Source organism: Nerophis ophidion, linkage group LG02 (genome assembly GCF_033978795.1).
Source record: "Nerophis ophidion isolate RoL-2023_Sa linkage group LG02, RoL_Noph_v1.0, whole genome shotgun sequence".
NCBI classification, from domain to species: Eukaryota; Metazoa; Chordata; class Actinopteri; order Syngnathiformes; family Syngnathidae; genus Nerophis; species Nerophis ophidion.
This window is the reverse complement of record NC_084612.1, coordinates 55,900,978-55,926,316: the sequence shown is the minus strand read 5'-3', so window position 1 is coordinate 55,926,316 and position 25,339 is coordinate 55,900,978. Positions and strand designations below refer to the sequence as shown.

The 25,339-nt window shown below is 42.3% G+C and overlaps 1 protein-coding gene and 1 long non-coding RNA gene across 4 annotated transcripts in view; one reads left to right on the top strand and one right to left on the bottom strand.

The window, feature by feature from the left end:
• The window catches only part of ppp1r16b (protein phosphatase 1, regulatory subunit 16B), a 235,104-nt gene that overhangs the window by 185,588 nt on the left and 24,177 nt on the right, over positions 1-25,339 (top strand). For both annotated transcript variants that reach the window (XM_061886905.1, XM_061886910.1), the window contains exons 4-9: positions 1,393-1,538; positions 1,601-1,704; positions 13,884-14,008; positions 23,766-23,891; positions 23,951-24,026; positions 24,093-24,222. In XM_061886905.1, coding sequence (XP_061742889.1) covers positions 1,393-1,538; positions 1,601-1,704; positions 13,884-14,008; positions 23,766-23,891; positions 23,951-24,026; positions 24,093-24,222 — 707 coding nt within the window. The remainder of the gene's footprint in view (positions 1-1,392; positions 1,539-1,600; positions 1,705-13,883; positions 14,009-23,765; positions 23,892-23,950; positions 24,027-24,092; positions 24,223-25,339) is intronic.
• On the bottom strand, positions 1,255-24,211 carry LOC133542641 (uncharacterized). Of its 2 annotated transcripts, XR_009804205.1 has the most exons (4): positions 23,644-24,210; positions 13,378-14,479; positions 5,211-5,453; positions 1,255-5,114 (listed from the first exon to the last, which is right to left on the bottom strand). It is a non-coding gene; the product is annotated as an uncharacterized LOC133542641 (long non-coding RNA). The 2 variants fall into 2 exon arrangements; XR_009804204.1 differs by lacking the exons at positions 1,255-5,114; positions 5,211-5,453 and having other exon boundaries at positions 12,948-14,479; positions 23,644-24,211.

Genomic DNA, 25,339 nt, shown 5'->3' with positions numbered 1-25,339 from the left:
ACTGGTGCTTTACAGAGAGTAAATGGGACAATGAAAAAGGAGGATTACCTCCAAATTCTTCAGGACAAGCTAAAATCATCAGCCCGGAGGTTGGGTCTTGGGCACAGTTGGGTGTTCCAACAGGACGATGATCCCAAACACACATCATAAGTGGTAAAGGAATGGCTAAATCAGGCTAGAATGAAGATTTTAGAATCGCCTTCCCAAAGTCCTGACTTAAACGTGTTGACAATGCTGAAGAAACAAGTCCATGTCGAAAACCAACAAATTTAGCTGAACTGCACTAATTTTGTCAAGAGGAGTGGTCAAAAATTCAAGCAGAAGCTTGTGGATGGCTACCAAAAGTGCCTTATCGTAGTGAAACTTGCCAAGGGACATGTAAGCTAATATTAACATTGCTGTATGTATACTTTTGACCCAGCAGATTTGCTCACATTTTCAGTAGACCCAAAATAAATTCATAAAAGAAGCAAACTTCATGAATGTTTTTTTGTGACCAAGTATGTGCTCCAATCACTCTGTCAAAAAAAAAAAGAGTTTTAGAAATGATTGGAAACTCAAGACAGCCATGACATCATGTTCTTTACAAGAGTACAGTGGTGCAAAAAAGTATTTAGTCAGCCACCGATTGTGCAAGTTCTCCCACTTAAAATGATGACAGAGGTATGTAATTTTCATCATAGGTACACTTCAACTGTGAGAAACAGAATGTGAAAAAAAAATCCAGGAATACACATTGTAGGAATTTTAAAGAATTTATTTGTAAATGGATACATGGATGATACAGCAGAGGATTGGGAGAATGTCATGTGGTCAGATAAAACCAAAATAAAACTTTTTGGTATAAACTCAACTTGTCGTGTTTGGAGGACGAAGAATACTGAGTTGCATCCCAAGAACACCATACCTACTGTGAAGCATGGGGGTGGAAACATCATGCTTTGGGGCTGTTTTTCTGATAAGGGGACCGGACGATTGATCCGTGTTAAGGAAAGAATGAATGGGGCCATGTATCGTGAGATTTTGAGCCAAAACCTCCTTCCATCAGTAAGAGTTTTGAATGGTTGACTTAATACTTATTTTCCACCATAATTTACAAATAAATTCTTTTAAATTCCTACAATGTGAATTCCTGGATTTTTTTTCACATTCTGTCTCTCACAGTTGAAGTGTACCTATGATGAAAATTACAGACCATTTTAAGTGGGAGAACTTGCACAATCGGGGGCTGACTAAATACTTTTTTGCCCCACTGTATGTACACTTTTGACCAGGACTGTAAATGCTAGCCTCAAACGTTCGTTTTGATATATTTTCCAATCCTTTTCTGCCATTTCTTCTGGCCGAAGTAGATTGTAACTCTCTTCCGTGCGTCTCTCTCCACCCGCACAGTGCTGCATAGACAACTACGAGGAGATGGTGAAGATCCTGCTCAACCGAGGCGCAAACGTGAACGCTCAGGACAACGAGCTGTGGACGCCGCTGCACGCCGCCGCCACGTGTGGCCACGCGGGCCTCGTCAAGCTCCTCATCGCACAGTAAGATGACCTGGACGTCGCAAACTGATCAACTCCTTCAAACGTTTGCTAACATTCCACAGCGGAGCAGATTTGCTGGCGGTCAACTCTGACGGCAACATGCCCTACGATATTTGTGAAGACGACCCTACACTGGATATCATCGAGACAGCCATGGCCAACCGAGGTATCGTGCTCTACCTTCCACATTTTTCACCCCATTCAAACCCTTCCAACTTCAAACTGTTCAGCCTATTGGGGAATCGCCGGTTTTCCCTTGACAAATTCCCAGATTTCCCAGAATTCCAGCTTTACCGGGAAATTTTTCCCTGTCAAAATGAATTGGCCACTTTTCAAACTTCTATCATTTCCACATTTTTCAACCAATTCAAACCATTCACCTTCAACACATTCCACCATTCTGGAAATCCAAACTTCCCTTTCTTCAAGTTCCCAAAAATTCCAGGATTTTCCAGAATTCTTGCTTTTCCAAAGCCCCTTTTCCACCCTTTTATTCTGGGGACTACTCCTTCCACATTTTTCACCCCATTCAAACCCTTCCAACTTCAAACTGTTCAGCCTATTTGGGAATCACCGGTTTTCTGTTGACAAATTCCCAGATTTCCCAGATTCCAGCTTTACCGGGAAATTTTTCCCATTTAAAATGAATTGGCCACTTTTCAAACTTCTATCATTTCCACATTTTTCAACCAATTCGAACCATTCACCTTCAACACATTCCACCATTCTGGAAATCCAAACTTCCCTTTTTTCAAGTTCCCAAAAATTCCTGGATTTTCCAGAATTCCTGCTTTTCCAAAGCCCTTTTTCCACCCTTTTTTCCTGGAGACTACTCTTTCCACATGTTTCACCCGATTCAAACTCTTCTAACTTCAAACTGTTCAGCCTATTCGGGAATGGTGGGCTTTCCCTTGAAAAAATTCCCAAAAAATCCCAGATTTCCCAGGATTTCAGGTCTTCCGGGACATTTTTCCCATTCAAAATGAATTGCCCATTTTTCAAACTTTCACCATTCCCACATTTTTCAACCAATTCAAATCAATCCGCCTTCAAGACATTCCACCTTTCTGGAAATTAAAACTTCAATTTTTCCAACTTCAAAACAATTTCAGCATTTTCCAGAATTCCGGGTTTTTCAAAGCCCTATTTCCACCCTTTATTCTGGCGACTACTTTGTCCACATTTTTCAATGCATCTCAACCGTTCCCCCATCAAAACATTCCTCTGAATTAGGAAACAAATGAAGTTGTTTTTTGAACTGGAAAAATTCAGGGTTTTCCCGAAGTTCCAGGAATTCCATAATACCATTTTTCAATTCAACATGTTACTACTTCAACATTTCTCGACCGATTAAAAAAAAATTCCAACACCAGCCATTTCAACTCATATAGACCTTTCAAAAAAATCCCGCTTTTCGGGAAATTCCCATTGAAATGGTAAATGGTAAATGGGTTGTACTTGGATAGCACTTTTCTACCCTTTTTTAAGGAGCCCAAAGTGCTTTGACAGTATTTCCACATTCGCCCATTCACACACTGACGGCGGGAGCTGCCATGCAAGGCGCTCACCAGGACCCATCAGGAGCAAGGGTTAACTGTCTTGCCCAAGGACACAACGGACGTGACTAGGATGGTAAAAGGTGGGGATTGAACCAGTAACCCTCAGATTGCTGGCACAGCCACTCTACCAACTTCGCCACAACACCCACATTTTTCATCTAATTCAAACTGTTCCAACTTTAAAATATTCATCATGTTTTGGAATTGTGTGCTCTACTTCAACAATTCTAAAAAAATATTCCAGGATTTCAGTTAAACTTCAGCAATGGATCGTTGAGGCACAATTTCTTCAGGAATTGCCTCATCCAGCTCAATGTGTTTTCTTTATTTTCATGACTATTTACATTATAGATTGTCACATCAAAACTGTGAATGAACACATGTGGAGTTATGTACTAAACAAAAAAAGGTGAAATAGCTGAATGTTTTATATTCTAATTTCTTCAAAATAGCCACCCTTTGCTCTGATTACTTATTTTTTTTTCATACAAGATGTCTCTGTACATTGCTGTATTTATCTTTCCCTCAATCCCGACTAGTCTCCCATGAGGTGTCCTTCCCTGTAGGGAAGGACACCTCATGGGAAACTAGTCTGGATTCCAAACATGATGATGCCTGGCATTCATGCAAATCTTTGTCTGATGAGACATTATTTCAGTGCCTTTAAGCAAACTTTGATGAAGGAAAGCCTTCTACCTATTAATTTGCGAATTCATACGGAGATGGTTGTCCTTCTGGAAGACTCTCCTCTCGCTACAACGAAATGCAGTATCTCTGACAGACTGACCATCGGGGTCTCGGTCACTTCCCAGACTGAGGCACTTCTCCCTTGATCGCTCAGTTCGGACGGCCGGCCAGTCGCGATGGCTCCAAACATCTTTCATGTACGATTGAGGGAGGTCATGTTGTGTACATGGAGGAGTAGACGGCACAAGACAACATGGGGCGTAGTTTGGATCTATGATTTATAACAAACAATAATAAAAACAAACAACAGTAATAACAATAACTAGATTGGTCCGCAGCCGAGTGTGAAGCGACTGGGATGAGAATCAGCACCTCCAAGTCGGAGTCCATGGTTCTCGCCCGTAAAAGGGTGGAGTGCCATCTTTCGGTTTGGGGAGGAGACCCTGCCCCAAGTGGAGGAGTTCAAGTACCTCAGGGTCTTGTTCACAAGTGAGGGAATAGTGGATCGTGAGATCGACAGGCAGATCGGTGCGGCGTATTCAGTTATGCGGACTCTGTATCGATCCGTTTTGTTGAAGAAGGAGCTGAGCCGGGAAGCAAAACTCTCAATTTACCGGTCGATCTACGTTCCCATCCTCACCTATGTTCATGAGCTTTGGATTATGACCGAAAGGACAAGATCACGGGTACAAGCGGCCGAAATTAGTTTCCTCCGCCAGGTGGCAGGGATCTCACTTAGAAATATAGTGAGAAGCTCTGCCATTCGGGAGGAGCTGAAAGTAAAGCCGCTGCTCCTCCACATGGAGAGGAGCCAGATGAGGTGGTTCGGGCATCGGGTCAGGATGCCACCCGACCGCCTCGCTAGGGAAGTGTTTAAGGCACGTCCGACCGGTGGGAGGCCACGGGGAAAACCAGGACACGCCTCGGACGAAGTGGCTGGGGAGAGGGAAGTCTGGGCTTCCCGGCTTAGGCTGCTGAACCCGCGATCTGACCTCGGATAAGCGGAAGAACAAACAATAATGATAACAAACAATGGTATGGAGTGTGACAAAATCCAAGAGAGTGTATGGTGTGTGCGACTATGTGAATGAATTAACTGTTGAGTGTTACCGCAAATGTTGCGCGACAGATGAATTAACTGTTGTGTGTTACCGTAAATGTTGCGCGAGAGGCAAGTCCAAAAAGAGGCAGGGCACGTTCATAGATCCGTAAAACAAGCAGGAAGTTGGGGGCTATAGTGGGACGTAGGCGGTCCGTGTCCAAGCGGGAGTTTGTGATCCAAGAGGCAGTCAGGGAAACGGACGAACAAGGAGGTCACGGGAACGGAGGTCTGCAGTAGGAGTGACAAGGAGGACACGAGACAATCAATAACACGGGGAAGAAAACACAGAGAGCAAGAGTGAGCAGATAGCATTATGTGGCTTACTGTACGCCAACAGATGGTTACGTTCTGGCCCGGAACGCAGGTCTGCACTGGCTTAAGAAGCCCAGGAAGCTCATCACTGACAGGTGCGCTGAGTGGCGTGTGCAGGAGATAAGCGGCCGTGGGAGTGTCCCGAGGTGTACTCCGCGGGGTTCATTGATGAGTGCACATTGGCATGCGCCCAAGACGTGACAGGCCACGGTGCTTATTATATATAAAATGCATATATTCTATTTTGGAATAAGCCTGTAACATAGAAAAATGTGAGAAACATAAAGTATTCTTATTTGTCCTTTTAACACTTCATTCAAATCTATAAGTTTCCCCCAAAAAATGTTATGCCTTTTTTTTTTTTCAAACACAACCCTAAATTTTTATGGAAAAAACACATACCCGGTATGTTCCCCAAAACATGTAAATGGAATATTTAATGTAAAGTAATTGCAGCATTAAAGGGGAACATTATCACCAGACCTATGTAAGCGTCAATATATACCTTGATGTTGCAGAAAAAAGACCATATGTTTTTTTAACCGATTTCCAAACTCTAAAAGGGTGAATTTGGCGATTGAAACGCCATTCAATTGTTCGCTGTCGGAGCAATGACCTTTCACCCGTGACGTCACAACAGGAAGCAATCCGCCATTTCCTCAAACACTTTACACACACCAAGTCAAATCAGCTCTGTTATTTTCCGTTTTTTCGACTGTTTTCCGTACCTTGGAGACATCATGCCTCGTCGGCGTGTTGTCGGAGGGTGTAACAGCACGATCAGGGACGGATTCAAGTTGACTTACGTGGAGTGTGCTAATCAGACATATCAATGGTCACGGCATGTTAATCGATGCTAACATGCTATTTAGGCTAGCTGTATGTACATATTGGATCATTATGCCTCATTTGTAGCTATATTTGCATCCAGCCTTTCCTACCACCCACATTTAATGCCAAACAAATACATACCAATCGACAGATTCAAGTTGCACCAGTTGTCAAAAGATGCGAAAGTCCCTCGTTTGTTCTGTTCTGTCATAGCATCGCTACCGACGATAGCGATGCTACGACAGAGATGGCAAGTATGTGTGGATATCCTGTGACACTCAAAGCAGATGCATTTCCAACGATAAAGTCAACGAAATCACAAAGGTGAGTTTTGTTGATGTTATTGACTTATGTCCTAATCAGACATATTTGCGCATGGCATGACTGCAAGCTAATCGATGCTAACATGCTATTTAGGCAACCTGTATGTACATATTGCATCATTATGCCTCATTTGTAGCTATATTTGCATCCAGCCTTTCCTACCACCCACATTTAATGCCAAACAAATACATACCAATCGACAGATTCAAGTTGCACCAGTGGTCAAAAGATGCAATCGTTGGTTAGAAGGCGATCGCCGAATTCGTCCTCGTTGCCGTTGTCTGTCGTGATATGGCTCAATAGCTTCAGTTTCTTCTTCAATTTCGTTTTTGCTATCTGCCTCCACACTCCAACCCTCCGTTTTAATACATGCGTAATCTGTTGAATCGCTTAAGCCGCTGAAATCCGAGTCTGAATCCGAGCTAATGTTGCTATATCTTTCTGTTCTCGCCGCCATGTTTGTTTGTATTGGCATCACTATGTGACGTCACAGGAAAATGGACGGGTGGATAGAGCGACGGTGAAAATCAGGCACTCTGAAGCCGTTTTTCGGGATATTGCGTGATGGGTAAAATTTTGAAAAAAAAACTTCGAAAAATGATATTAGCCACTGGGAACTGATTTTTATTGGTTTTAACCCTTCTGAAATTGTGATAATGTTCCCCTTTAAATAGGTAAATCATTCGTAACAATATTGATTTTGATTCCTTATTTGTTTTTGTTTTTTAACAATGACAGTAAAAACAAATAAGAAAGGCCTCGGCGATTCAAAAGGCCTATTAATAAAAGTGTTATTTGCCAATAAATATTGTTTTAACGTTGAACGCTCACATTTCTACATCTACTTTAGATCTGTTCCTTCATTCTATTTTTTTTTAATTTTTTTTTTTAATGACAGTTTTAAAGTAAAAACACTACTTCGTTTTAATTGGGGACATTGATTTGAGGCGCGGGTTTCACGGTGGAAGAGGGGTTAGTGTGTCTGCCTCACAATACGAAGGTCCTGCAGTCCTGGGTTCAATCCCAAGCTCGGGATCTTTCTGTGTGGAGTTTGCAGGTTCTCCTCATGAATGCGTGGGTTCCCTCCGGGTACTCCGGCTTCCTCCCACTTCCAAAGACATGCACCTGGGGATAGGTTGATTGGCAACACTAAAATGGTCCCCTAGTGTGTGAATGTGAGTGTGAATGTTGTCTGTCTATCTGTGTTTGCCCTGCGATGATGTGGCGACTTTTCCAGGGTGTACCCCGCCTTCCGCCCGATTGTAGCTGAGATAGTTGCCAGCGCCCCCCGCGACCCCAAAAGGGAATAAGCGGTAGAAAATGGATATATGGATGGATTTGAGCCGCCAGTATTTTGGGTTAGGAGCTCCGTCACTGTGAAAATGGCAAGAGGTTGAAACAGCGTTTAAACGTGGTGTATGCTTCCATTGTCATGTTGTTATTTCACGGTCAGAAGACAGGTTTAGGAGCAAAGCAGTGTGTCAGACTGGAAGACAGTCTCCAGTACGAGTGCCAACAGAGGTGCTATAAAAGCACCTTTAATAAACATCGCCGATGCCGCGTTTTTTTTTGTGTTAAGTCAAATCATCAGGTGAACAATAAAAGGCTGGCATGGAAGCTCACATTCCGCTACTGCGGTCCTCTGGAATTTAGTTGGATTTTTTTGGGTTTTTTTGTTTTGAAGAATGTAGATAGCGCTACAGTAGGTGAGAAGAATACAAATAAGAGGATGAAAAGGAGCGCGGCGCCACTAATTGCTTCGGTTAACATTCCCAGAACTGGAAGGGCTCCAGAGACGACATCGTCATGAGCAGACAGGCTCTCTTCTGTCCCACTCTCGCACACCCGTCAAATGAGCCCGACACAAGTGCGTGCTAAAATAAAGACGCCTCCGTCACGCCATTAAGCGTCCGCAAATAAGTGACAGAGTATTTATTAAGTCGATGCCTCTTCGAGAGGCTCTGCACTTTTTTTTGGAATGTGGTCTTATCACTCACAATCGCTATGGAATGCAACATGTTATAATTTTTGATGCATTCTGACTCGTAAATAAATGATAGCAAAAGTCAGCTATTAGAAGAGCCAATGGGATTTGCTCTAGTCCGCCTATAAAGCGCTTTACAAAACGTCCAAACTATACACTCAGAACCCTGTGATGACAATGTGAACAGTTCAATCCATGCAACTGGACTGCCTGGTTTATCTTGGAAGGCGTTTCACCGCTCGTACGAGTTCTCAATGCTTGGTCAGATCTAGACTAGACCTGACCAATGTAGGTCCAAGACTAGATGTGACCAATCTAAGTCTAAGACTAGATGTGACTAATCTAAGTCCAAGATTAGGTGTGACCAACCTAAGTCCAAATCTAGATCTGACCAATCTAAGTCTAAGACTAGATCTGACCTATCAAAGTCTGAGACTAAATGTGACCAGTCTAAGACTAGATGTGACCGATCTAAGTCCAAGACTAGATGTGACCAATCTAAGTCCAAGACTAGATGTGACCGATTTAGATCCAAGACTAGATGTGACCAATGTAAGTCCAAGACTAGATGTGACCGATTTAGATCCAAGACTAGATGCGGCCAATCTAAGTCTAAGACTAGATGTGACCAGTCTAAGACGAGATGCAACCAATGTAAGTCTAAGACTAAATGTGACTGATCTATGTCTAAGACTAGATGTGACCAATGTAAGTCTAAGACTAAATGTGACCAATCTAAGTCTAAGGCTAGATGTGACCAATCCAAGTCTAAGACTAAATGTGACCAATCGAGGTCCAAAACTAGATGTGACCAATCTAAATCTAAGACTAGATGTGACCGATCTAAATCCAAGACTAAATGTGACCGATCTAAATCCAAGACTAAATGTGACCAATCTAAGTCCAAGACTAGATGTGACCAATGTAAGTCTAAGACTAGATGTGACCAATATAAGTCTAAGACTAAATGTGGCCAATCTAAGTCTAAGACTAGATGTGATCAATCTAAGTCTTAGACTAGAAGTGACCAATCTAAGTTTAAGACTAGATGCGACCAATCTAAGTCTAAGACTAGATATGACCAGTCTAAGTTTAAGCCTAATTGTGACCAATCTAAGTCTAAGACTATGTGTGACCAATATAAGTCCAAGACTCGATGCGACCAATCTAAGTCTAAGACTAGATATGACCAGTCTAAATCTAATACTAGATAATACCAATCTAGGTAAGACCAGATGTGACCAATCTAAGTCAAAGACGAGATGCGACCAATCTAAGTCTAAGACTAGTTATGACCAGTCTAAATCTATGACTAGATGTGACCAATCTAAGTCTAAGACTAGATGTGCCCAATCTAAGTCTGAGACTAGATGTGACCAATATAAGTCTAAGACTACATGTGATCAATCTAAGTCTTGGACTAGAAGTGATCAATCTAAGTCTAAGACTAGATGCGACCAATGTAAGTCTAAGACTAGATATGACCGGTCTAAATCTAAGACTGGAAGTGACCAATTCAAGTCTCGGACTAGATGTGACCAATCTAAATCTAAGACTAGATGTGACCAATCTAAGTCAAAGACGAGATGCAACCAATCTAAGTCTAAGACTAGATATGACCAGTCTAAATCTATGACTAGATGTGACCAATCTAAGTCAAAGACTAGATGTGACCAATCTAAGTCTAAGACTAGATGTGACCAATTTATGCCTAAGACTAAATGTGATCAATCTAAGTCTTAGACTAGAAGTGATCAATCTAAGTCTAAGACTAGATGCGACCAATGTAAGTCTAAGACTAGATATGACCAGTCCAAATCTAACACTAGATGTGACCAAACTAAGTCTCGGACTAGATGTGACCAATCTAAGACTAAGACTGGATGCGACCAATCTAAGTCTAAGACGAGATGCAACCAATCTAAGTCTAAGACTAAATATGACCAGTCTAAATCTAAGACTAGATGTGACCAATCTAAGTCTCGGATTAGATGCGACCAATCTAAGTCTAAGACTAGATGCGACCAATCTTAGTCTAAGACTAGATATGACCAGTCTAAATCTAAGACTAGATGTGACCAGTCTAAGTCAAAGACGAGATGCGACCAATCTAAGTCTAAGACTAGATATGACCAGTCTAAATCTATGACTAGATGTGACCAATCTAAGACTAGAGGTGACCAATCTAAGTCTAAGACTAGATGTGATCAATCTAAGTCAAAGACTAGATGCGACCAATGTAAGACTAAGACTAGATATGACCAGTCTAAATCTAAGACTAGATGTGACCAATCTAAGTCCCGGACTAGATGTGACTAATCTAAGTCTAATACTAGATGTGACCGGTCTAAATCAAAGACGAGATGCGACCAATCTAAGTCCCGGACTAGATGTGACTAATCTAAGTCTAAGACTAGATATGACCAGTCTAAATCTATGAATAAATGTGACCAATGTAAGTCTAAGACTAGATGTGCCCAAATTAAGTCTAAGACTAGATGTGGTCAACCTAAGTCTTAGACTAGAAGTGATCAATCTAAGTCTAAGACTAGATGCGACTAATGTAAGTCCAAGACTAGATATGACCGGTCTAAATCTAAGACTAGATGTGACCAATCTAAGTCTCGGACTAGATGTGACCAACTTAAGTCTAAGTCTAGATGCGACCAATCTAAGTCTAAGACGAGATGTGATCAATCTAAGTCTAAGACTAGATGCGACTAATGTAAGACTAAGACGAGATATGACCAATCTAAGTCTCGGATTAGATGTGACCAATCTAAGTTTAAGACTAGATGTGATCAATCTAAGTCAAAGACGAGATGCGACCAATCTAAGTCTTAGACTAGATATGACCAGTCTAAATCTATGACTAGATGTGACCAATCTAAGACTAGATGTGACCAATATAAGTCTAAGAATAGATGTGACCAATCCAAGTCTAAGACTAGATGTGACTAATCGAAGTCTAAGACGAGATGCGACCGATCTAAGTCTAAGACTAGATGCGACCAATGTACGTCTAAGATTAGATGTGACCAATCTAAGTTTAAGACTAGATGTGACCAATCTAAGTCTAAAATTAGATGTGACCAAGACTAGATGTGACCAATCTAAGTCTAAGACTAGGTGTGACCAATCTAAGTCTAAGACGAGATGCAACCAATCTAAGTCTAAGACTAGATGTGACCAATCTAAGTCTAAGACTAGGTGTGACCAATCTAAGTCTAAGACGAGATGCAACCAATCTAAGTCTAAGACTAGATGTGACCAATCTAAGTCTAAGACTAGGTGTGACCAATCTAAGTCTAAGACTAGGTGTGACTAATCTAAGTCGAAGACTAGATGTGACCAATCTAAGCCTAAGACTAGATGTGACCAAACTAAGTCTATGAGCATGAACTGATGAAGTCTAATGAATAACCTGAGATGACAATGGTTTGATGAAGTGTTGGTTTTCATGCACAATGTTTATTACATTGATGCATTCATCTTAGTCTCGTCAGGGAGGAGACCAAGACCATGGTCACGCTGTTAAAGCTACAGCATTCCTCTGTGGAGAGAGAACTTTCCAGAAGGACAGCCAATGCTGTACCAATCCACCAATCAGGCCAGACGGAAGCCATTCCTTAATTAAAACTTTGCCAAAATGGACCTGAAAGACTCTCAGACCTTGGGAAACTAAAGTCTGTGGTCTGATGAGACAATGATTGAAGTCTTCTGCGAGAAAGCCACTTCTCATGCCAGCTGGTGGAGCTTGAGAGGTGTTGCAAAGAGCGATGGGTGAAACTACCCAAAGATAAGTGTGCTAAGTTAGTGGCATCCTACTCAAAACTAATTGAGGCTGTAATTGCTGCCAAAGGTGCATCAAAAAAGTATTGAGCCAAGGCTGTGAATACTTATGTACATGTGATTGTTTTAAATTTAATACATTTAATAACAAACAAACAAAAAACAGGGGAGAAAGGCGGCACAGAAAACGGGGACGTTGTTTTAACTGTATAGTTATTTATATATATATAGATATATGTATGGTGTGCGACTATGTGTAGGACGTAAATGAGGTGTTACCCCTTAGTGTTGAGCGAGAGACGGAAGTGTAAGAGGGGCAAGGCTGGCTCGGAGGTCGGTGAGCAGACGTGAGGTCGAGGGGAGGAGAGAGGCATTAAAGGTCTGTGTCCAGGCGGAAGGTCGAGATCCAAGAAGCAGCCAGAGAAGCAGAGAGAATACGGGGAGACGAGACACACAGCTTGTGACGTGGGAACGGAACTATTCTGATTCTGGAAGACGACAAGGAGGACACAAGACGAATGAACACAGAGAGATAGAAAGAATGCATCGAGCTTGCTAGGTTCGTCTCACTACATGACAGGTAGCTACGTTCTGGCACAGGATAGCAGGTTGTGCTGGCTTGAGAAGGCAGGTCTTCTCATCAGTGACAGATGCGTTGACTGCTGGCGATGGATTGCAGCTGTTTGCTGCAGCCGGACTGGCGCGCCCTTGGAGGTGCGTGCAGATGAACGCGCACTGGTGTGTGCCCGGGACGGGGCAACATTGTCATTATGGGGTATTGTGTTCGGAATTGTGAGGACAAAAATTAATTCATTGCATTTTGGAATAAAGGCTTTTTATACAACAAAAAGTACAGCACTGTGATGCACTGCATATGTAATGCAGTAACATTCAATATAACATGTACTGTAAGGGACAAGCGGTAGAAAATGAATGGATGAAAGGATGTAATGTTTACCTATTTCGGTCATTTGAAGCATATTCATTTCACAGACACATCACAACATCTGTTATCTCTCACAACAGCAACACTACGGTAAACTTCATGGAAGACAACAGAGACTACTTTGGGAGACATGATGATCCAGAACCTGAAATTTTTGAGCCTGAACATAAGGAGGATGGGCTACAAGTATTAGAAACTGTGTGCTCGACAGATTTAGCTTGAAACACTAAGCATCATTAAGCGGTATTGCTAAGTGATAAACAGGATTTACAAACGACAAACATGATAAAACAATCACTTACTGTACGATTTGTGCTCTCACTGGGATGCCGACGGATGGGATGTTCATATCTTCCCGTTTAGAAAAAAAAAATCATCATAATCCTGACAAAGGATTAAAAAATAAGATAGTTCCGCAAAGGAGTGTCTTTTTGTGTCTTACGCCATCACTGGGTATACATCGGATGTCAAAGTTCATCAACTTCTCGCTTCATGTGCACAGCTTTCTACTATCCAGGTGAAAGGCTGGATTTATTGTCTGGAATTAACTTTCACCCACTCAGAGGCGAAGCAGCAGCTCAATCGCTTGTCCACTGCAAAATAAGTCTGCAAGCACAAAATAGGACACAAAAATGAATGAATGAAACGTTTCCAGTGAGGGTTGGATTTCGCCAAGGCTGCCCTTTGTCACCGATTCTGTTTATAACAAGCCTCTTGTGAAAGTCCAAAAACTGTTCAGCCATGGAAACATTTCCAATATGTTATGATAAAAACTTATAAATACGTTGGTGTGTGATTGGACCCGCAGGCATCACCCAGGAGATGATCAACGAGACCCGAGCTTCAACAGAGAGGAGGATGCTGGGAGATATCCAGGAGCTAGTGAGGTCAGGAGAGGAGGTCAACCAGCAGGACTCTCAAGGAGCCACACTGGTGAGACACACTTTCACTTTTACACATGCTTTCACTTTTTCGACAGTGACAAACTACAAAACCCAACAGCAGCGAAGTTGTCACGTTGTGTAAATGGTAAATAAAAAGAGAATACAATGATTTGCAAATCCTTTTCAACTTATATTCAATTGAATATTTCAATGTATTGTTTTTTTGCATTGACTGTAAGGACATTCTATGAATTACAATGTGTTTTAACTTCGTGTCAGGTTGAGACAAGTCTATTGAAATTTCCATTTTTCAAATATTAATAACAAAGGAAGTGTGTGGCAAATCCAAAATATGTGTGGTGTGCGACTATGTGTAGAGACTAACTGATTAGTGTTACCGGTAGTGTTGAGTGCAGAAGTCCAAGAGGGGCAAGGCAGGCTCGGAGGTCCGTGGGCAGGCGTGAGGTCGAGGGCAGGGGCGAGGCGTCAAAAGTTTGTGTCCAGGTGGGACGTCAAGATCCTAAAGGAGCAGCCAGGTAACAAGAGGGATTACAGGGAGGCGAGACATACTTCTCATGACACGGGAAGGGATGAATGCTGCTGTATGACGACAAGGAAACATGAGACAAATGAACACGGAGGGGGAGAAACACAGAGAGAGAGAGTGTGCATAGAGCTAGATATGACGGCTTACTGTACGGGAACAGCTCGCTACGTTCTGGCCCGGAACGCAGGATTCCATTTGCATACCTACTCAGTGGCCTAGTGGTTGGAGTGTCCGCCCTGAGATCGGTAGGTTAGGAGTTCAAACCCTGGCCGAGTCATACCAAAGACTATAAAAAAATGGGACCCATTACCTCCCTGCTTGGCAGTCAGCATCAAGGGTTGGAATTGGGGGTTAAATCACCATAAATTATTCCCGGTAGCGGCACCGCTGCTGCCCACTGCTCCCCTCACTTCCCAGGTGGTGATCAAGGGGATGGGTCAAATGCAGAGGACAAATTTCATCACGCCTAGTGTGTGTGTGATAATCATTGGTACTTAAACTTTAACTTTAAGAAGCCCTGGAAGCTCATCAGCGACAGGTGTGTAGATTTCTGATTGAGCCGATTGAATGCAGCCGCCTGCTGCAGCCGGAGTGGCGCACGCCGTGACAAGTTTTGCCGATAAATAGTTTTGACTGACAATTTGGAAATCATGGAGTGGTTTTGTGTTTGTAAATATTTAAGTTAAAGTTGAAGTACCAATGATTGTCACACACCCACACGAGGTGTGGTGAAATTATTCTTTGCATTTGACCCATCCCCTTGTTCACCCCTGGAAGGTGAGGGGAGCAGTGGGCAGCAGCGGTGGCCGCGCCCAGGGATCTTAATATGATTAATATGATCAGAATAAAACATGGGACATATAATACAATATTATAACATACAGAAAGATATTTGATACAAACCCTGTTTCCATATGAGTTGGGTAATTGTGTTGGATGTAAATATAAATGGAACACAATGATTTGCAAATCATTTTCAACCCATATTCAGTTGAATATGTTACAAAGACAACATATTTGGTGTTCAAACTCATAAACTTTTTTTTTTGCAAATAATGATTAACTTAAAATTGCATGGCTGCAACACGTGCCAAAGTAGTTGGGAAAGGGCATGTTCACCACTGTATTACATCACATTTTCTTTTAACAACACTCAAAAAACGTTTGGGAACCGAGGACACTAATTGTTGAAGCTTTGAAAGTGGAATTCTTTACCATTCTTGCTTGAAGTACAGCTTAAGTTGTTCAACAGTCCGGAGTCTTCGCTGTCATATTTTATGCTTCATAATGCACCACACATTTTCGATGGGAGACATGTCTGGACTGCAGGTGGGCCAGCCTAATACCTGCGCTCTTTTACTACGAACCCATGCTGTTGTAACACGTGGCTTGGCATTGTTTTGCTGAAATAACGTTGCTTGGATGACAACATATGTTGCTCCAAAACCTGTATGGACCATTCAGTATTAATGGTGCCTTCACAGATGTGTAAGTTACCCATGCCTTGGGCACTAATGCACCCCCATACCATCACAGATGCTGGGTTTTGAACTTTGCGCCTATAATAATCCGGATGGTTATTTTCCTCTTTGTTCCGGAGGACACCACGTCCACAGTTTCCAAATATAATTTGAAATGTGGACTCGTCAGACCACAAAACACTTTTCCACTTCACATCAGTCCATCTTAGATGAGCTCGGGCCCAGCGAAGCCGGCGGCGTTCCTGGGTGTGGTTGATAAATGGCTTTCGCTTTGCATAGTAGAATTTTAATTGGCACTTACAGATGTAGCGACCAACTGTAGTTACTGACAGTGGTTTTATGAAGTGTTCCTGAGCCCATGTGGTGATATCTTTTACACACCGATGTTGGTTTTTGATGCAGTACCGCCTGAGGGATCAAAGGTGCGTAATATCATCGCTTACGTGCAGTGATTTCTCCAGATTCTCTGAACCGTTTGATGATTTTACGGATCATAAATGGTAAAATCCCTAAATTCCTTGCAATAGCTCGTCGAGAAATGTTGTTCTAAAACTGTTTGACAATTTGCTTACAAATTGGTGACCCTCACCCCATCCTTGTTTGTGAATTACTTAGCATTTCATGGAAGCTGCTTTTATACCCAATCATGGCACCCACTTGTTCCCAATTAGCTTGCACACCTGTGGGATGTTCCAAATAAGTGTTTGATGAGCATTCCTCAACTTTATCAGTATTTATATCCACCTTTCTCAACGTCTTTGTCACGTGTTGCTGGCATTAAATTCTAAAGTTAATGATTACTTGCAGTTTTAACACCAAATATGTTGTCTTTGTAGCATATTCAACTGAATATGGGTTGAAAATTATTTGCAAATCATTGTATTCTGTTTATATTTACATCCAACACAATTTCCCAACTCATATGGAAACGGGGTTTGTACAATAAAACAGCAATTTGACATAATCATCCCAAATAATTGAATGATTCCCTTTATTACTCACCAATAAAGTCAAATAAACAAAAGCAAAAAAAACAAACAAAACGTATTGCCTCTCAATTCTATTTTAGCAGGTAAGGTCAATAATCAGATTGTTTATGGTACATTAGGGGACATAATCATTGGTCCTGACGCTAGCACTGACATGTTCCACCGTCACTAATATTGGAATGGCCGACAGCACGATCGTTAGTATTCTAATGTTAGCATGCTAGCTTTTAAATACTTTGTTAGTTGACGAATGATACCTGAGAGCATTGTTTAGTTATTTTGTAGTCATAGTTTTGTACTTGATGCATGTTAGCAGGCTAGCATTTTTAAAATGTATTTCAAGTATACACCTTAGAAGTGGTGGTACTTGACTCATGTTACAGTTAGCATATTAGCATGCTAACATTAGCATGCTAGATATTTCTTTAGCTAATTTAACAAGCATACACCTCAGTGTATTTTGGTATTTTACTAAAGTTAATTGTAGCTGTGCTCGGATAATACCTATCTGTTTTAGCCAATATTTTTTGTTGCTTGGCACTGTCACGCCAAATTTCTTCCCCCGAACAAAAACCTTCCCCCCAGAAGACATTTGGCGTGACAGCCCCTCTGATGCCTGAAGGACCCCAATTAGCCCACACAGCTGCCTGTTTTTAAAGCATTATAATTGGCTGATTGTCATTGGTTAAAAATAACAGTGAGGACATTTTTTTAGCATTCCAGCATGCTAACCTTTCAAGCTATTTTTGCTTCGCTAATTTTGCAGCTGTACCCCTTAAGAGTCATATAACTTGGTATTATCACACCCTCATTGGGGTCCTTCAGGCATTAGAGGGGCTGTCACGCCAAATGTCTTCCGGGGGGGGAGTTTTTTTTAGGGGGGAAGAAATTTGGCGTGACAGCCCCTCTAATGCCTGAAGGACCCCAATGAGGGTGGAAGGACGTTAAAGCAGCCCACACAGCTGCCTGTTTTAAAAGCATTATAATTGGCTGATTGTCATTGGTGAAAAATAACGGTGAGGAAAAAATGTCAACATTCCAGCATGCTAACCTTTCAAGCTGTTTTTGCTTCGCTAATTTTGCAGCTGTACCCCTTAAGAGTCATATAACTTGGTATTATCACACCCTCATTAGGGTCCTTCAGGCATTAGAGGGGCTGTTACGCCAAATGTCTTCCGGGGGGAAGTTTTTTGTACAGGGGAAAAAATTTGGCGTGACAGCCCCTCTAATGCCTGAAGGACCCCATGAGGGTGGAAGGACCTTAAAACAGCCCACACAGCTGCCTGTTTTAAAATCATTATAATAGGCTAATTGTCATTGGTGAAAAATAACGGTGAGGAAAATTTTTTAGCATTCCAGCATGCTAACCTTTCAAGCTATTTCTGCTTCGCTAATTTTGCAGCTGTACCCCTTAAGAGTCATACAATTTGGTATTATCATGCCCTCATTAGGGTCCTTCAGGCATTAGAGGGGCTGTCACGCCAAATTTCTTCCCCCTTACAAAAACCTTCCCCCCGGAAGACATTTGGCATGACAGCCCCTCTAATGCCTGAAGGACCCCAATGAGCCCACACAGCTGCCTGCTTTGAACGCATTATAATTGGCTGATTGTCATTGGTGAAAAATAACAGTGAGGAAAAATATTTAGCATTCCAGCATGCTAACCTTTCAAGCTATTTTTGCTTCGCTAATTTTGCAGCTGTAACCCTTAAGAGTCATATAACTTGGTATTATCACGCCCCCATTGGGGTCCTTCAGGCATTAGAGGGGCTGTCACGCCAAATGTCTTCCGGGGGGGGAGTTTTTTGTAGGGGGGAAGAAATTTGGTGTGACAGCCCCTCTAATGCCTAAAGGACCCCAATGAGGGTGGAAGGACCTTAAAGCAGCCCACACAGCTGCCTGTTTTAAAAGCAGTATAATTGGCTGATTGTCATTGGTGGAAAACAATGGTGAGGAAAAAAATTTAGCATTCCAGCATGCTAACCTTTCAAGCTAATTTTGCTTTGCTAATTGTCCAGCTGTAACCCTTAAGAGTCATATAACTTGGTATTATCACGCCCTCATTGGGGTCCTTCAGGCATTAGAGGGGCTGTTATGCCAAATATCTTCTGGGGGAAGTTTTTTGTACAGGGGAAGAAATTTGGCGTGACAGCCCCTCTAATGCCTGAAGGACCCCATGAGGGTTGGAAGGACCTTAAAGCAGCCCACACAGCTGCCTATCTTAAAAGCATTATAATTGGCTGATTGTCATTGGTGAAAAATAACGGTGAGGAAAAAATTTCAACATTCCAGCATGCGAACCTTTCAAGCTATTTTTGCTTTGCTAATTTTGCAGCTGTAACCCTTAAGAGTCATATAACTTGGTATTATCATGCCCTCATTGGGGTCCTTCATGCATTAGAGGGGCTGTCACGCCAAATTTCTTCCCCCCTACAAAAACCTCCCCCCCGGAAGACATTTGGCGTGACAGCCCCTCTAATGCCTGAAGGACCCCAATGAGCCCACACAGCTGCCTGTTTTAAACCCATTATAATTGGCTGATTGTAATTGGTGAAAAATAACAGTGAGGAAAAATATTTAGCATTCCAGCATGCTAACCTTTCAAGCTATTTCTGCTTCGCTAATTTTGCAGCTGTAACCCTTAAGAGTCATATAACTTGGTATTATCACGCCCTCATTGGGGTCCTTCATGCATTAGAGGGGCTGTCACGCCAAATGTCTTCCGGGGGGAAGTTTTTTGTAGGGGGGAAGAAATTTGGCGCGACAGCGCCATCTGACCAGCATGCTAACTGTTAGCATTTCAGTTTGGCTTTGGCTCTTCAGCCGTCACACACAATTTCTACCAAAATTGCATCTTTTAGTGTTGTTTTTTAATGATCTGTACATTGTACTGGTTTTAAAGGTGCAAACTACCAAAATGGCCCCGGCATCTTTTGATTGGTCACTCTGTGGCCCTCAGTGGAAGATGTTTGTGCACCACTGTGTCAGATCTTCCAATGGTTGTAAAAAAAAAATGTCCCAGCAGGACTTAAAGAGAAATGCAACTAAAGCTGAAGCTTCCTTTTGCATTTGGAACACAACAAACTAAATAGAAAGATCTGCATCCTACATCAAAAGTTTACATACATTTGTAAAGAACATCATGTCATGGCTGTCTTGAGTTTCCAATCATTTCTACAGCTCTTATTTTTTTGTGATAGAGTGATTGTTGGTCACAAAAAACATTCATGAAGTTTGGTTCGTTTATAAATTTGTTATGGGTCTACTGAAAATGTGAGCAAATCTGCTGGGTCAAAAGTATACATACAGCAATGTTAGTATTTGCTTACATGTCCCTTGGCAAGTTTCACTGCAATAAGGAGCTTTCTGTAGCCATTCACAAGCTTCTGCTTGAAATTTTGACCATAAAATTGGTGCAGTTCAGCTAAATGTGTTGCTTTTCTGACATGGACTTGTTTCTTCAGCATTGTCAACACGTTTAAGTCAGGACTTTGGGCAGACCATTGTAAAACCTTCATTCTAGCCTGATTTGGCCATTCCTTTACCACTTTTGACGTGTTTGGGGTCATTGTCCTGTTGGAACACCCAACTGCGCCCAAGACCCAACCTCTGGGCTTATGATTTTAGCTTGTCTTGAAGAATTTGGAGGTAATCCTCCTTTTCATTTGTCCCATTTACTCTCTGTAAAGCAGCAGTTCCATTGGCAGCAAAACAGGCTCAGAGCATAATACTACCACCACCATGCTTGACAGTAGGTTTGGTGGCCCTGGGCCTCACCTTTTCTCCTCCAAACATATTGCTGGGTATTGTGGCGAGACAGCTCAATTTTTGTTTCATCTGACCACAGAACTTGCCTCCGGATGGTCTTACAGTATCTTTGTCCATGTGAACTGTCCTGACTTAAACGTGTGGACAATGCTGAAGAAACAAGTCCATGTCAGAAAGCAAACACATTTAGCTGAACTGCACCAATTTTGTCAAGCGGAGTGGTCAAAAATTCAAGCAGAAGCTTGTGGATGGCTACCAAAAGCGCCTTATTGCACTGAAACTTGCCAAGGGACATGTAAGCAAATATTAAAGGCCTACTGAAATGAGATTTGTTTATTTAAACGGGGATAGCAGGTCCATTCTATGTGTCATACTTGATCATTTTGCGATATTGCCATATTTTTGCTGAAAGGATTTAGTAGAGAACATCCACGATAAAGTTCGCAACTTTTGGTGCTAACAGAAAAGCCCTGCCTCTACCGGAAGTTGCAGACGATGACGTCACCCGTTGAAGGCTCCTCACATATTCACATTGTTTTTAATGGGAGCCTCCAACAAAAAGTGCTATTCGGACTGAGAAAACGACAATTTCCCCATTAATTTGAGCGAGGATGAAAGATTTGTGTTTGAGGATATTGATAGCGACGGACTACAAAAAATAAATAAATAAAAAATAACGCGATTGCATTGGGACGGATTCAATCAATCAATCAATCAATCAATGTTTATTTATATAGCCCCAAATCACAAATGTCTCAAAGGACTGCACAAATCATTACGACTACAACATCCTCGGAAGAACCCACAAAAGGGCAAGGAAAACTCACACCCAGTAGGCAGGGAGAATTCACATCCAGTGGGACGCCAGTGACAATGCTGACTATGAGAAACCTTGGAGAGGACCTCAGATGTGGGCAACCCCCCCCCCTCTAGGGGACCGAAAGCAATGGATGTCGAGCGGGTCTAACATGATGCTGTGAAAGTTCAATCCATAGTGGCTGCAACACAGCCGCGAGAGTTCAGTTCAAAGCGGATCCAAGAGAGCAGCGAGAGTCCCGTCCACAGGAGACCATCTCAAGCGGAGGCGGATCAGCAGTGTAGAGATGTCCCCAATCGATACAGGCGAGCGGTCCATCCTGGGTCCCGACGAGCGGTCCATCCTGACTCTCGACTCTGGACAGCCAGTACTTCATCCATGGTCATCGGACCGGACCCCCTCCATAAGGGAGGGGGGGGGACATAGGAGAAAGAAAAGAAGCGGCAGATCAACTGGTCTAAAAATGAGGTCTATTTAAAGGCTAGAGTATACAGATGAGTTTTAAGGTGAGACTTAAATGCTTCTACTGAGGTAGCATCTCGAACTGTTATCGGGAGGGCATTCCAGAGTACTGGAGCCCGAACGGAAAACGCTCTATAGCCAGCAGACTTTTTTTGGGCTCTAGGAATCACTAATAAACCGGAATCTTTTGAACGCAGATTTCTTGCCGGGACATATGGTACAATACAATCGGCAAGATAGGCTGGACCTAGACCGTGTAGTATTTTATACGTAATTAGTAAAACCTTAAAATCACATCTTATTTGCACAGAAAGCCAGTGCAGGTGAGCCAGTACAGGCGTAATATGATCAAACTTTCTTGTTCTTGTCAAAAGTCTAGCAGCCGCATTTTGTACCAACTGTAATCTTTTAATGCTAGACATGGGGAGACCCAAAAATAATACGTTACAGTAGTCGAGGCGAGACGTAACAAACGCATGGATAATGATCTTGGCGTCTTTAGTGGACAAAATGGAGCGAATTTTAGCGATATTACGGAGATGAAAGAAGGCCGTTTTAGTAACGCTTTTAATGTGTGACTCAAAGGAGAGAATTGGGTCGAAGATAATACCCAGATTTTTTACCGAGTCACCTTGTTTTATTATTTGGTTGTCAAATGTTAAAGTTGTATTATTAAATAGAGGTCGGTGTCTAGCAGGACCGATAATCAGCATTTCCGTTTTTTTGGCGTTAAGTTGCAAAAACTCCGATGTTTTTAGACACATTTACTAGGATAATTCCGGGAAATCCCTTATCTTTCTATTGTGTTGCTAGTGTTTTAGTAAGTTTAACAGTACCTGATAGTCGGAGGGGTGTGTCCACGGGTGTGTTGACGCGCAGTGTCTCAGGGAAGTCGACGGCAGCTTTATGGGCGGCACAAGCTCAGCTGATCTTCGGTAAGAAACGACTTTTTACCACAATTTTCTCACCGAAACCTACTGGTTGACATCCGGTTGGGATCCATGTTCGCTGTGATCCATAGTAAAGTTTCACCTCCGGGAATTTTAAACAAGGAATCACCGTGTGTTTGTGTGGCTAAAGGCTAAAGCTTCCCGACTCCATCTTTCTACTTTGACTTCTCCAATATTAATTGAACAAATTGCAAAGGATTAAGCAACACAGATCTCCAAAATACTGTGTAATTATGCGGCTAAAGCAGGCGACTTTTAGCTCTGTGTGTGCGCAGCGCTCATACTTCCTAAAAACCCGTGACGTCAAGCATACACGTCATCATTACGCGACGTTTTCAAGAAAAAACTCCCGGGAAATTTAAAATTGCAATTTAGTAAACTAAAAAGGCCGTATTGGCATGTGTTGCAATGTTAATATTTCATCATTGATATATAAACGATCAGACTGTGTGGTGGGTAGTAGTGGGTTTCAGTAGGCCTTTAACATTGCTGTATGTACACTTTTAACCCAGCAGATTTGCTCACATTTTCAGTAGACCCATAATATGTGCTCCAATCACTCTATCACAAAAAAATAAGAGTTGATCGCGACTGTACATATTTGGTTAGTCTTCACAGTGCATGGCAAAATCTTTGGCAAAATCCAGGCAGGAAGTTATGTAAGACTAACCTTTTGTTCTACGCTTGGAATGTAGACAAAGCGACAAGTTTCCTTCCTGTGTGGTGGGTTTTAGACCCACATTTGTGAAGAATGTGAGAAAAGACAAGTTTGAAGAGATGTTTTGGTCGCAGCTGCACATCGCAGCAGCAAACGGCTTCATGCAGGCTGCAGAACTGCTGCTGGAAGGAGGCGCCGGCATGGACCTGAGGGACTCGGACGGGTGGCAGCCGCTCCATGCTGCGGTGTGCTGGGGTCAGGTGAGAGAGTCCACCAGCAGATGGACTTAGAATCCGCCTCAAGTATTTTGTCCTTTCAGATGCACCTCGCTGAGCTGCTGGTGTCTCACGGAGCCAGCCTCAATGCCAAGACCTTCCTGGAGGAGACGCCCATCGGTACAGACTTCCCGGTCCGTCCCATCCAGTCGGCTTTCATCTCGCTCTCGCTTTTCCTCTTGTCAGACCTGTGCGAGGACGAGGAGTTTCGAAGCATCCTGCTGGACCTCAAGCACAAACACGACATCATCATGAAGTCCCAGCTCAAACACAAGACCTCCTTGAGCCGCAGGACGTCCAGTGCAGGCAGTCGTGGGTGAGTTCTGACCCCTGCTGGCCGCCCTCTGCTACTACACCACACGGTTCAAGTGTCACACACATTGAGACCAGTGTTTTTCAACCACAGATACAGTCTGGTGTGCCTTCTGAGATTATGTAATTTCACCGTATTGGGTTAAAAAACATTGTTTACAAACCAGTAATCATAATACGCAAATATTGTGCCCAACATAGTTTGTTGCCGTGATCCCAATATGCAGACGACAGCGGGAGGCAGTGTGGAGGTAAAAAGGCGTCTAATGCTTAAACCAAAAGTAAACAAAATGTGAGTGCCCCTAAAAAAAGGCATTGAAGCTTAGGGAAGGCTATGCAGAATGAAACTAGAACTGAACCGACTTCAAAATAAATAAAAACAGAATGCTGGACAACAGCAAAAACCTACAGTGTTTTTATGCAGGCGGCGTCTGTAAAAAAAAAATATATATTATTTTTATAACATATTAATGTAAATAGAAATACAGTACCACAGTCTATTTTTATTTTGGCACCTCAGATGCCAGTTTATACAATAATAAAATGTGGTGCTGTAAAATCATCAACCGTGGATTTTATAGTCCCGCATCTTTCTGAGTATAAGTCGCACCTGCCGAAAATGCATTATAAAGAAGGAAAAAAACATCTATAAGTAGCACTGGAGTATTTTTTGGATAAAACCCAACACCAGGAATAGACATTTGAAAGGCAATTTAAAATAAATAAAGAATAGTGAACAACAGGCTGAATAGGTTCATAAAGACCCGAATGAGAAGGTGCCTGGTATGTTAATGTAACATATTATGGTAAGAGTCATGCAAATAACTATAACAATTCCCACCTTCTACCATCCTAGTCATGTCCGTTGTGTCCTTGGGCAAGACACTTCACCCTTGCTCCTGATGGGCCCTGGTGAGCACCTTGCATGGCAGTTCCCACCATCAGTGTGTGAATGTGTGTGTGAATGGGCGAATGGGAAAATACTGTCAGAGCGATTTGGGCTCCTTAATAGGGGGTAGAAAAGCGCTATACAAGTACAACCCATTTACCATTTATAGAACATGCTATACATTTACCAAACAATATGTCACTCCTAATCGCTAAATCTGATGAAATCTTAT